The sequence below is a fragment of the Narcine bancroftii genome, chromosome 14, assembly GCF_036971445.1.
Source record: "Narcine bancroftii isolate sNarBan1 chromosome 14, sNarBan1.hap1, whole genome shotgun sequence".
Classification (NCBI taxonomy): Eukaryota; Metazoa; Chordata; class Chondrichthyes; order Torpediniformes; family Narcinidae; genus Narcine; species Narcine bancroftii.
In genome coordinates, this window is record NC_091482.1 from 41830231 (window position 1) to 41842884 (window position 12654).

General features: G+C 44.6%; 1 protein-coding gene across 2 annotated transcripts in view; it reads right to left on the reverse strand.

Annotated features, from left to right (window-relative positions):
• The window catches only part of cep152 (centrosomal protein 152), a 213821-nt gene that overhangs the window by 104506 nt on the left and 96661 nt on the right, over positions 1 to 12654 (reverse strand). For both annotated transcript variants that reach the window (XM_069911317.1, XM_069911318.1), the window contains exons 7-8: positions 10452 to 10591; positions 1549 to 1749 (exon numbers count right to left, since the gene is read on the reverse strand). In XM_069911317.1, coding sequence (XP_069767418.1) covers positions 1549 to 1749; positions 10452 to 10591 — 341 coding nt within the window. The remainder of the gene's footprint in view (positions 1 to 1548; positions 1750 to 10451; positions 10592 to 12654) is intronic.

Consider the following 12654-nt stretch of genomic DNA (forward strand, 5'->3'; position numbering starts at 1 on the left):
TAACTTTTGTCTACCATAAGACAGACAGAGCCACTGCTTTGTCCAGTGCACCACTTTGTCACATATTCCTCCCTATTCATACACATCCTCTATATTCACATGTCTATGTACATGCCTCTTAAATGCTACTATGTCTCTGCTTCCATCACTACTCCTGGAAGCCTGTTCCAGGTGTCTTCCATTCTCTGTGTAATGTATTTCCCCTGCACATCTCCCTTAAACTTCCTCCATCTCACCTTAATCCCATGACCACTGATGTGTGATGCTTTTGCCCTGGGAAAAATAATCTGAATCCACCCTATTAATCTGTCATGATTTTATAAACCTCTATCAGGTAGCACCCCTCCCCCCCAACCCGCCTCCATGCTCTAGGGAAAATAACCCAATGTTGTCCAATCTCACCCACCAAGCTCATACCCTCCAAACCAGGTAGCATCGTAGTAATAAAAACATCAAAATGTTGGAGGAACTCAGCTGGTCTATTCAGCATCGATAGGTTTCAGGCCTGAGCCCTTCTTCAAAGAAAAATCAGAAAAGACAGAATCAGGATACAACAGAAAGTCTCAGAATTCAAACAATGGGGGAGGAATCCAGACCAACAAAAGGTGTTACAGTAATTAGATGTGATAAGGGACTAGGTGGAATTTATCATGTCTGTGCGAGAGGAGACATGGAATGGAGAGACAACAGGGAAAGCGAGGGGGGAGGATTCTAATGAATGATAACATTAATGTCATCTGGTTGGAGGGTTCCCAGATGGAAGATGAGGTGTCGTTCCCCAATTTGCAGATAAGTCTCAATCTGGTAGTAGATGAGACCATGGGCGGACATGTCCGCAAGGGAATGGGATAGAGAATTGAAATGGGTGGCCACTGGGAGATCCATGTTATTGCAGAGGACAGAGCTGAGATGATCAACAAAGCGATCTCCCAGTTTGGGTCCAATCTCTGACGTAGAGGAGATCACAGCGAGAGCACGGATGCAATAGATGACCCCTGCTGATTCACAAGTGAAATGTTGCTTCACTTGGAAGGATTGTTTGGGGCTCCAAATGGTGCTGAGGGAGGAGGTGTGGGTCCAAGTAGAGCATCCCCTGCAATCACAGGGGTAGGTCCCAAGGGGACAATTGTTGTAGAGGGAAGAGTGGACAAGGGAGTCAAGGAGGGAGCAATCCTTGAGGAAGGTGAAGAGGGGAATACGTGTCTAGTGGTGGGATCACATAGTTGATGGTGAAAATGGTGGAGAAGGATGTGTTCGATGTAGAGGCTGGTGTGGTGATAGATGAGGAGAAGAGGAATCATGTCCTTGTTGCGTGTAGGGCGGAGGGCCAGGGCAGATGGAGGATATGCGGGTGAGTGCCAAATTGATGGTGGTAGAGGGAAAGCCATGTTGTTTGAAGGAGAACATTTCTGATAATATGGCATGGAAGTCCTAGTAAACCTCTTCTGTACCCTTTCTAAAGCTTCTACATCCTTCCTGTCATGGGCAATCATTTTGAGCAGTTGTCAGTAATGTGTAAAATGTAGAAAAAAATATTCTAAATCTAACCTGTTCTCCCAAAGAACTACTAGTTGCATCAAGCTTCTGCTGCAAGGCCAAGATAGATTCTTCGTGTTTTTCTTTCAATGTACCAATTATATTTTCATATTGTTCTCTGGCACGAGTAAGAGATTCTGAACGACTGAGTTCCCTTAGTTGCTGCTGAATGCTTTCCATAGCTGCCTCAGCAATCTTCTGCTTCTTCAATGCCTGAACAGAAAGCCAATTAAAATGAGAATATAATTAATATTCTGAGTTCCTTTGAAATTGAATCAAGAACACCTTGCATGTGATGTCAAAGAAACCACAAGAGTATCCAACAGTGAATTTCAAGCAAATGCTAACTAATAAAACTGGTGATTTTCAAATGCAACATCAGGCACCTTCTTCTGCTTCATCGAGCACAGAATTCCACCAATTCAAGAGTCCTTTGGAGACGCATTTCCTCTGATCTTTATCTTTAATCCACTTCCACAAATTTTCATTCTCTCTCCCTTCGTTCAAGTCTCACCTACCAGTGTAAATAATCTCCCAGTTTCTATCAATTCCTTTCATAATTTTATATGTTTCTATAAAATCCTTTCTCATGTCTCAAAACAAAAATTAGTATCAGTACTAGTCCAGGCTACTCAATCACTCCTCACAGGCTAACCCCCTCATTTCTGGAATCCACCTGAAGAACCTAGAACATTACAGCACAGAACAGGCCGTTCAGCACACAATATTGTTCAGAGCTATGTAAACCTACACCATAACAATCCACCTCTCCCTGACCTCACCAACCTTCCACTTACCCCTCCCCCCTTATCTTCCCTACCCTTCCTGAAACCCATTCTAACATGTCAGGTCTTCATTATCCCTTCCAGCATTCCCCTCTCAGAGACAGAACCGTCTGTCCTCAATAGAGGCCTCACCTTCATCCCTCTTCACCATTGCCCCTCACAGTTCCACGCACACGATGCCGAACTCTTCTTCCATCATCTCCGTCCCTATTATTCCACCAAATTCTCCACACCCCCACTGAAGACCCTTCTCCCTCTTCTGGGACATCTCATTCTGGCCTTCTGCCTGGACTGTATCTATATCCAACTACTGCTGAGACATCAACAGTCTTGACTTCACCACTCTGCTCACTCATTCCAGTCTCACCCCCTCGAAACACTGTGGCCTCCATTCTCTCCTCATCAGTCTTAACCTCACTGTAAAACCCTCAGACAAGGGTTTAGCTGCTGTGTTCTGGTTCACTGACTTCTACTTGCTGAAGTGCAAAAAGACTGTACATTTAAACAAATAAAGATCTGTAAGCAAATGTAAACAAACTTACTGTGCAATACAGAGAGAATTTAAAAATAATCAATAAAGTGGACAAGTCAGAGACCCTAAATGAGTCCCTGATTGAGTTTGCCGTTGAGGAGTCTGATGGTGGAGGGGGAGCAGCTGTTCCTGAACATGGTGGTGTGAGCCTTGTGGCACCTAGACCTCTTTCCTGATGGCAGCAGCAAGGATAGAGCATGTGCTGGGTGGTGAGAGTCTTTGATGATGGCTGCTGCTCTCCGACGGCAGTGTTCCCCGTAGAAGCTCTAAATAGTGGGGAGGGTTTGCCTGTGATGTCCTGGGCTGTGTCCACTACCTTTTGAAGGGCTTTATGCTCAGGAGCATTAGTGTCCCCATACCAGACCATGATGCAACCAGTGAGCACACTGTCACCACTCATCTATAGAAATTTCCTAAGGAAGTAGAGGAGATGACATGCTTTCTTCACAATGCCATTACTGTAGATGTCACACGATCTAAATACCACTCTCAGTGTTAAAAAAACTTATTTCTGACATGTCCCCTGAACTTTCTCTGACTCATCTTAAGCCAATATCCACCGGTATTCGCTATTGTCCCTCCAGGAAAATCCTACTGCCTGTCCATCCTATCTAGGCCCCTCAATCTTATTTAATTCTATTAAGTCACCTCTCATCCTTCATCACTCCGAAGACAAAAACCCAGCTCTGTCAATCTTGCTTCACAAGACATGTTCTTCAATCTAGGCAACATCCTGGTAAATCTCCTCTGCACCCTCTCCAAAGCATCTACATTCTCAGCAACCAGAAGGAAACGCAATACTCCAAATGTGGTCTAATCAGAGTTTTATGGGGTTGTAACATTACCTCATGGCTCAATCCCCCATCTAATGAAGACCAACACATCATTTGCCATCTTAACCACCTGATCAACTTGCGCAGCCACCCTGATGGATCTATGGACCTGGAGTCGAAGATTATTTTGCTCTTTCTCACTTAAGAATCCTGCCATTAACCACACACTCAGCCTTTGTTCAACCTTCCAAAATGCATCATTTCACATTTCATCAGTTCTGATTGAACTCCATCTGCCAACTCTGCATCCTGTCTATATCCTGTTGAACCTTCAACAACCTTCTAAATTATCTACACCTCCAATCTTTGTACTATCTGAAAATTGACTGACCAACCCCTTCCACTTCATCAAAGTCATTTATAAAATATCAGAGAGCACAGGTCCAAGAACTGATCTATGCTGAACATCACTAGTCACTGATTTTCAGACAGAATACATTCCATCTACCATTACCCTCTGCTTTCTGCAGGCAAGCCAATTCCTTGTGCAAACAGCCGAATGACATTGTGGATGAGCATAGTATCGTGGACCTTGTCAAATCCATGTATACAACCAAGCTACCTTCATCAGTTTCCTTTGTCATCTCCTCGTAAAACTCAATTAGGCTCATGAGGAACAACCTGCTTTTCACTAAGGCATGATGACTATTTTTTTTAAAATATAGAGATGCAGAACAGTAACAAGCCCTTCCAGACCATGAGCCCGTGCAGATCAAATATACCCATGTGACCAATTAACCTACTAACCCTGTATGTCTTTGGAACGTAGGAGGAAACCAGAACTCTCAAAGAAAACTTACGCAAACATGGGAGAACGATCAGATAGATCCACTGTTGAACCCAGGTCATTGCTGTTGTAACAATGTTATGCTAACCATTCCTGAGAATAACTATGAGAAGACTACGCTTCTCTAAATGCTTATAAATCCTATTCCCAAGAATTCTCTCCAATAGTTTGCCCACCACTGACATAAGATTCACTAATCTATAATTCTTAAAATTTTCCCTTTTATTTTTCTTAAACAAGGGGACATTTTCCATTCTTCAATCCTCTGGGGCCAGGGAGGACACAAATATTATCATCATACTCTCCCCTGGCATCCTGTAATAACTTGGGGTACAGGCCTTCCAGTCCCAGGGACTTATCTGTCCAGATATTTTTTAATATCCAGCATTTCCTATTTCTTAACCTCAACATACTCAGCACATTAACTTGCTCTACACTGACCTCACATTCACAAGATCCTCTCCCTAGTGAACACTGAAGCCAGTATTCTTTTCCCCCCTCTGCCTGCAGGCATATTCTCTTTTTCCTTATCAGACCAACCTTCACTCTCATCATTCTTTTTCACGTATGTGTATCCTTCTTGCCATGGTCTTCTCATGCCCCCTTCTGGCTCTCCTATCCTTTTGTAAGCTCCTTTCTGACTACCATGAAATTCTCATGAGCCCTTCCTGGCTTTTATTTCATGAACCTTGTGAATGCTTCCTTCTTCCTCTTGACTCGCTATCAAACCTCTCTTGTCAACCATGTCTTTTCCCTATGTCAGTGAGACAAGCATATCCAGGGCCACACACATTTGGTCCCAAAACAACTTACACATTTCTATTGTGCATTTTCCTGCGAACATCTGTTCCCAATTTACTCTCCAAAGTCCCGCCTTATCAAGTCAAGTTTATTGTCATCTAATTATACAAGTGCAACCCGATGAAACAGTATTCTCCACTCCTCAATGCAAAAATATGCAGACATACAACCAGACATGACATACATTCACACAACACACATACATGTAAAGTATTTCTTTAATCAAATAAATATTGTTTCATGAATACAAGAGTCTCCAATGGTTAGTGTGAGCAGTTGGTGTTCAGCATTCTCACTGCCCATGGGAAGAAACTGTTTCTCAGCCTGGTGGTGCTGGCTCCTGTATCTCTACCCCGATAGGAGCAGCTGAAAGATGCAGTGTGCAGGGTGGAAGGGGTCCTCAATGATTTTGCCCACCCACTTTAGACAATCCTGGGAGATAACATTGATGGGGTTAGGGGAAGGAGACTCCAGTGATCCTCTCTGCCACTCTTGTGGTCCTGTGGATTGACCTCCAAACCATTTCTCTGCTGCAACCATACCACACTGTGATGCAGGACGCTCTCAAAAGAGCACCTATAGAAGGTTGACATAAAGGTGGCCAGTAGCATTGCCACCATCATGTCATCTTTACTCCTGCACCTTCCTGAGAAGTGAGGAGATGTTGAGTCCACGTTAGGTCACCAGTTGAGTGATCTCCAATGAACTTGGTGCTCTCCACTAAAGAGTTCTTGATGTAAAGATACGAGCGTAGTGGCTACTAATGGTGGCGCTACTGAAATGAAAGTACATCCACACAACACAAGGTTGAACCAGGAATTGACTTTATTTGAATCTCTCGCACTGCTTTAAGTGGACAACCCACTTCCTGTCTGGAGCGTGCTGGTCTATGGGAGTGACGTCAGCATGTTGTAGAGTCCCTGCCTACCCTTCAGTGTGCAACCAGGAAGTGGTGACATCTCGCTGGCAACACATGCCACCAAACACGGGCTTCTCCTCAAAAGAGAAGGGGGCCCCACGCCATCTTGTACCAACCAACTAGGGTGGTGATTTGGCTCATCTAACAGTGCAGTCACTCGGCCCACTACATCACCCGACCCAGAATCACTGCTACCCTTTGAGCAAGTCACAGTACTGTCTTTAGGCAGGCAGCCTCTGAGTCTGACCTGGATGGCCAGGACAGGCTGGCTTGAGTCCAAATGCACTACCCTGAGGTAGTCAATGGTAAACATGTCCTGCTACCCACCAATGTCCAGAGTGAAAATGACACTGTCGCGCTGTAACACCTTGAATGGGCCTTCGTAGGGGCATTGGAGGTATGTTCCTCACTGTCCTCTGCAAATGAAAACAAAGTCGAAGAATGTGGCAGGGTGGGGAGCCACATCGGGAAGGTGGCGAAGGTTGCAGTAGTGGCAAAGTATTGTCGACAGTATTGTGAGGAAGGATATTCTTACTGTTCAGAAGTTGCAGAGAAGGATCATTAGACTGATAGCAGGACTGATGAATGAAGAAACACTGGAGTTAATAGGATTATAATCATTTGAATTTGGAAGAATGAAAGGGGATCTCGTTGAGACATCAAATTTTGACAGGATCAAAGGATGGTCCAGATGTAGTACAAGTCCTAACAAAGGGTTACAGTGCAATGATGATGGGGAAGCCATTTAGAACTGAGATGATGAGCAACTTCTTCATTCAGGTGTGAATTTCTGGAACTCCCTCCCACAGAAAGTTGTTGAGGCCAGTTCATTAGTTAGGTTCGGGAGAGATTTGGATGAAGCTCAAGTCAAGTCACCTTTATTTATCATTCATACCATGCTCACAGAGTAAAGACGAGATAGCGTTTCTCCAGAACCACTGAGCATATTTACATAAATATGTTGGGAAAGAAGTTAAACGCACAGAAATATTAAGATGTACACAATAATAGTTCATGGTACATTATCCATGCGCGATCTACGAATTCAGGAGCCTGATGGCTTGGGAGAAAAAAACTGTTGCCCAATCTTGACGCAAGGGCCCCGAGTGCTATGGTACCTCCTACCAGATGGCAGAAGGGAGAACACGAGGGTGTGTGGAGTCCTTCACAATGTTTATTGCCTTTTCCCTGCTTCGAGTGTTGTAGATGTCCTTCACGATAGGAAGGGAGCCCCCAATGATCTTTTCCGCTGACTGCAGTTCAAGGAGGTACGGCTTCCAAACCAGGTGGTGATGCAGTTGCACAGGATGCTCTCAATATATCCTCTGCAGAATGTAGTGAAGATGGAGAGTGGGAGATGCACTTTCCTCACCCTTCGCAGGATGTAGAGGCACTGCTGGGCTTTCTTGGCTATGGAGCTGGTGTTAAGGGACCAGGTGAAATTCTCCAACAATTGCACTCCAAGGATACTCTTGATGATCTCAATGGTCGAGCCATCAATGGTCAGCGGAGCGTAGTCTCCCCAGGCCCTCCTGAAGTCAACAACCATCTCTTACCTTTTATTAACATTCAGATACAGGTTGTTGACTTTGCCCCAGTACATTAGAATGCACCTCATCTCTGTGTTCTAGCTCCTCATTCTTACTAATAAGGCCCACCACGGTCGTGTCGTCAGCAAACTTGATGATATGGTTCGAGCTGTGTTTAGCTGCACGGTGGTGGGTCAGCAGAGTGAACAACATTGGCCCCCATGCTCAGTATGATGGCCTTGGAAGTGCTGTTACCGATACGGACTGCTTCAAGTCTCCCCAACAGGAAGTCAAGAATCCAATTGGAGAGGGAAGCATTTAGACCTCAACTTCCTTATCAGGTACTGAGGTATGATTGTGTTGTATGTCAATAAACAGCATTTGAACATACGAGTCCTTATTTTCCAGGTAGGTGAGAGCTAGATGGAGGGTGGTAGCGATGACATTGTTCGTAAAGCGGTTGGATCTGGATCCGAATTGTATAGAGTCCAGTTGACAAGGGCAACAGGAGCTTGATGTGCCCCATGAGAAGCCTCTCGAAGCACTTCATGACAATGCATGAGAGTGTGACAGGGGGCAGTCATCGAGACAGGACACAGATGACTTCTTCGGCACGGGGAGAACAATGGTGGAGCATTTGAAGCACATTGGGACCACAGTGCTTCTCTGGGAGATGTTCGAGATGTCGGTGAGAACATCAGCTAGCTGAGCTACACATCACCTGAACACTCTGCCGAGAACATTATCTGATCTAGCAGCTTTCTGCTGGTTGAACTTGCCTAACTCTCTCTTCATGTCAGCCACTACAAGACTCAGGACCTGATCATTTGGAGGAGAGGTGGTCTTCTTCACCACCATGTAGTATCTTTGCCTCAAAACACATGCATCTGGGAGAGAGGTACCAGCACAGGCAGATGGTGTAGTCTTGTGTTGGTAATATCTTGGTTACTCTTCCACTTGCATTACGTGTCCAGGAAGTGACTATGAATGCCCTGGGCATTTGCACGCTTTGCATCCCTGCTGGCCTTAGACAGCTTGGTTCTTGCAATAGCTAGGGCTACCTTATCATCTGCTCTGAAGGCAGTGTCTAGGTTCCTAAGCAGCACATGCACCTCCGTAGTCATTCATGGCTTCTGATTAGAGCAAGTAATGATGGTCTTGGGCACATTGTCATAGCTGAAGGGACCAAGGGGTAGGGAGACAACACAGAAATAGGGGACTGAGGTTGTATGATCAGCTATGATCATATTGAACCATGGAGCAGGTTCAAAGGCCGGAATGTCTGCTACTCTCATTTTGTTTCCCTGAATAATTACTTATTGTTTGCAGGAAGTGATAATTTTAATTAAATGAATTAGGTACACTTCTTAAGAGTTTAGGTATCTGCAAATCTAATATTATTTCTGCTTGCCTCTTCTTCATATACTGGTTTTGAGAAAACAACCATTTTAGGAATCATGGTATAAGGACTAAGTGCAGGAAAATATAACTAACATAGAATGTCAGCAGTCAATTTCTGGAATGGCAAAGATTAGGATCAGAGATGCCAACTGCTATTTCTACCATACTTTTGTTTATGGTACCTTAATTCATTCTCCAGTGGCCATGGCAGCATGACACAACTGCCAGATAACTGGCATCAGTTGATGACATCATTTTCTTCTTTTTTTTCTTCTTCTTTGGCTTGGCTTTGTGGACGAAGATTTATGGAGGGGGTAAATGTCCACGTCAGCTGCAGGCTCGTTTGTGGCTGACAAGTCCGATGTGGGACAGGCAGACACGGTTGCAGCGGTTGCAGGGGAAAATTGGTTGGTTGGGGTTGGGTGTTGGGTTTTTCCTCCTTTGCCTTTTGTCAGTGAGGTGGGCTCTGCGGTCTTCTTCAAAGGAGGTTGCTGCCCGCCAAACTGTGAGGCGCCAAGATGCACGGTTTGAGGCGATATCAGCCCACTGGCGGTGGTCAATGTGGCAGGCACCAAGAGATTTCTTTAGGCAGTCCTTGTACCTTTTCTTTCGTGCACCTCTGTCACGGTGGCCAGTGGAGAGTTCGCCATATAACACGATCTTGGGAAGGCGATGGTCCTCCATTCTGGAGACGTGACCCACCCAGCGCAGCTGGATCTTCAGCAGCGTGGACTCGATGCTGTCGACCTCTGCCATCTCGAGTATCATTTAACAATACCCAAATTAGCAAGTAGACAGGGAAGTTGAAAAGCGGTGTCTCATGGGTGAAGCAGACAATAATGAACTGAGGCACAAGCTGGGGCAGAGTTACACCAATCTTAAGGACTATCTTGACATTGGGTCCCTGCAGTTGAAAATGTTCAAATTTGCAACATTGACAACCCTCACATCTAAAGTAATATTCAAGTGCAAAATCATGAGAACTCTCTGAAACTAGCTTCTGAAGATACATTGTTCATGCAAGAACACAATTATCAGAAGCATTCAATGAAATCATGGTTCATCATTAACCTCAGGAACACTACATGCCTCAATTCCTTTAACACCAAACAAACTCAATGCCTTGAATAAAAAGGTATTAATTCCACAGATAAAAGAAATGGGATTTGTTCAGAAAAAAAAATTACATTAAGAAATATTAAAGGCAAATCGGTTTAACTGAATAATAACTTAATGACTGTGGTAAACACTTAATATTGAGAGATTAAAATTAGTTATATGAATAAACTGTTTCAAGTATCCGGAAATCTAATGTTAGTTATGCTTGCCTCTTTTTCACTTCCATTCAGATCTTCAATTCTGTATTCCAATGCTTTAATTTGGCCCTCCAGTTCAACTTCACGTTCTTTAGCTTCTTGAAGCAACTTTTGTAATTCCTGGCAACTAATAGCCATACCTTCTTTAACCCCTGCAAAGCAACACATATTTGTGAAAAACTACTCATTTACCAACCATGTCCATCAAAGCTCATCAGCACTAGTCACGATAGTCATAATTGTGATATAGAGAATTTAGGTTAAAAAGACTTAAGTTAAAATGTGATGATTAATCAGAAACAGGGAAGCCAGAACGGACAGAGAGTTTACTAGCAGTCAAGGACAGAAGGAGCTGCTGAATATGTTTTTTTAAACCTATCTTTTCATGGTCATAGTGAGAGACATGCAGGAGACAAAGGATTGATAAGAAGTGTGAGAAACAGAATTCAGTGAATGTAGAGTTCACAGCGTACGTAACGAACGTGATAATTAATAATGCAGTTATACTTAGAATGTTTTTGTAATACTAACCAATTAAAACAGTATTAATAAGAAGGGGAAGGGCAAATAATAAAGGTATAAAAATCAATGCACTGTATGTATCGGGGCTTAACTGGTGAGAAACCAGTTGAGTCCAACTCTGCAGACTTGTAAATAAAGCTTGTCGTGTCATCAGTTTTAAAGAGACTCATGTGTGAGAAGTTTTATTTCTGACAAATGGGGGCTCGTCCGGGATCTACACTCCGGCCGTGAGGGGAGGCGAGAAGAGGGACATCGGAGGCGGTGCACCCCGCTGAGTTCAGCGGCTCCTAGTCCCTTGCTCGTCGCTTCGGGCGGCTTGAGCGAGTGGTATCCGGACAGGGTGACACGACAAGACGGAGAGGAGAAGGGTGACGGTTCAATCCCCGGGAAGACACCGGTAAGTGACGACTTACGATTGTGGTGTGGGGATTGGGTAACAGGTGTAACGGGATACACCTGTTTGGATAAAAACCTAACGGAATAGATTAAGTATAGATCTTTTGTCGTTGTGTGAGGACCCTGTCGCGGGACTCTAGGATAGACCCCAGGGAAACCTCGGCGGTAACCGAAGGAGGGACAGCACCTCCGACGAAGTGCCGAGAAGAGAGGGGTCAACCCCAGGAAAACCTCAGCGGTAACCGAAGGAGGGACAGCACCTCCGACGAGGCGTCTGAGAGGAAGGGAGTAGGGTCCAGAGCGAGAGGGTCCTCAGCAACGATAAACAGATCTAGGTGGGAAAATGGGAGGATCAAAATCTAAGGGCTCGTCTGAAAATTCAGGACAATTCCTGGGAGTACCCCTTGACAGCCCTTTGGGGAGAATGTTTGAAAATTGGGATAGTAAAAGATATCGGGACAAAAACAAGAAAAAGATGATCCAATATTGTCTCCTTTGGTCAAAACAACCTATTAAAGGTTCCTCGGTCTGGTGGCCGAAATTTGGATCTGATGAGGATTGGGTTAGACAAGCATTAAACATATATGTAAATTCGAGACCAAAGGTGAATCAAGAAGAGTCAGCATATGCATTTTGTTGGGTTCCCTGGCCAGGATCCTTAACAGAATGTTTTAAATTGAGAGTGGCAGGAGAAAAGAAATGGGAACCTCTGGACAACCTTCCCCCTCCTTATATTCCCCCGGTGCCTACTGCGCCCGAGGAAAGCTTATTACCGGAGGGGAAAGGTGATGAATCTGATTGCCCCCAAGGGGGCCGGGATAAAAAGGATGAATTAAGGGAGTCGTACCCTAAACTTCCACCGGTAAACCGACCCTGGACAAGATCCCAGACTGGTCCAGGACCATCAAAGTTTTCAATAAACCTAAATCCCCTAAGAGAAGTTCCTATGGGAGGACCGGGAGGGGGAACGGGATATGTGAATGTTCCCCTAACTAGTACAGAGGTGCGGGGATTTAAGAAAGAAATGAAAAAGTTATTGGAAGATCCTATAGGACTGGCTGAACAGCTTGACCAATTCTTGGGACCAAACACATATACGTGGGAAGAGATGCAGGCAATAATGGGAACATTATTTTCACCCCAGGAGAGGCAGATGATTCGACGGGCTGCCCTCCTCATGTGGGAATATGAACAACCTGGGGACCCTAGACCCCATGAACAAAAATATCCCTTAAATGAACCCAGGTGGGACAAACGAACACCCGAGGGATTGGCAAGTATGAGACAATATAGAGAG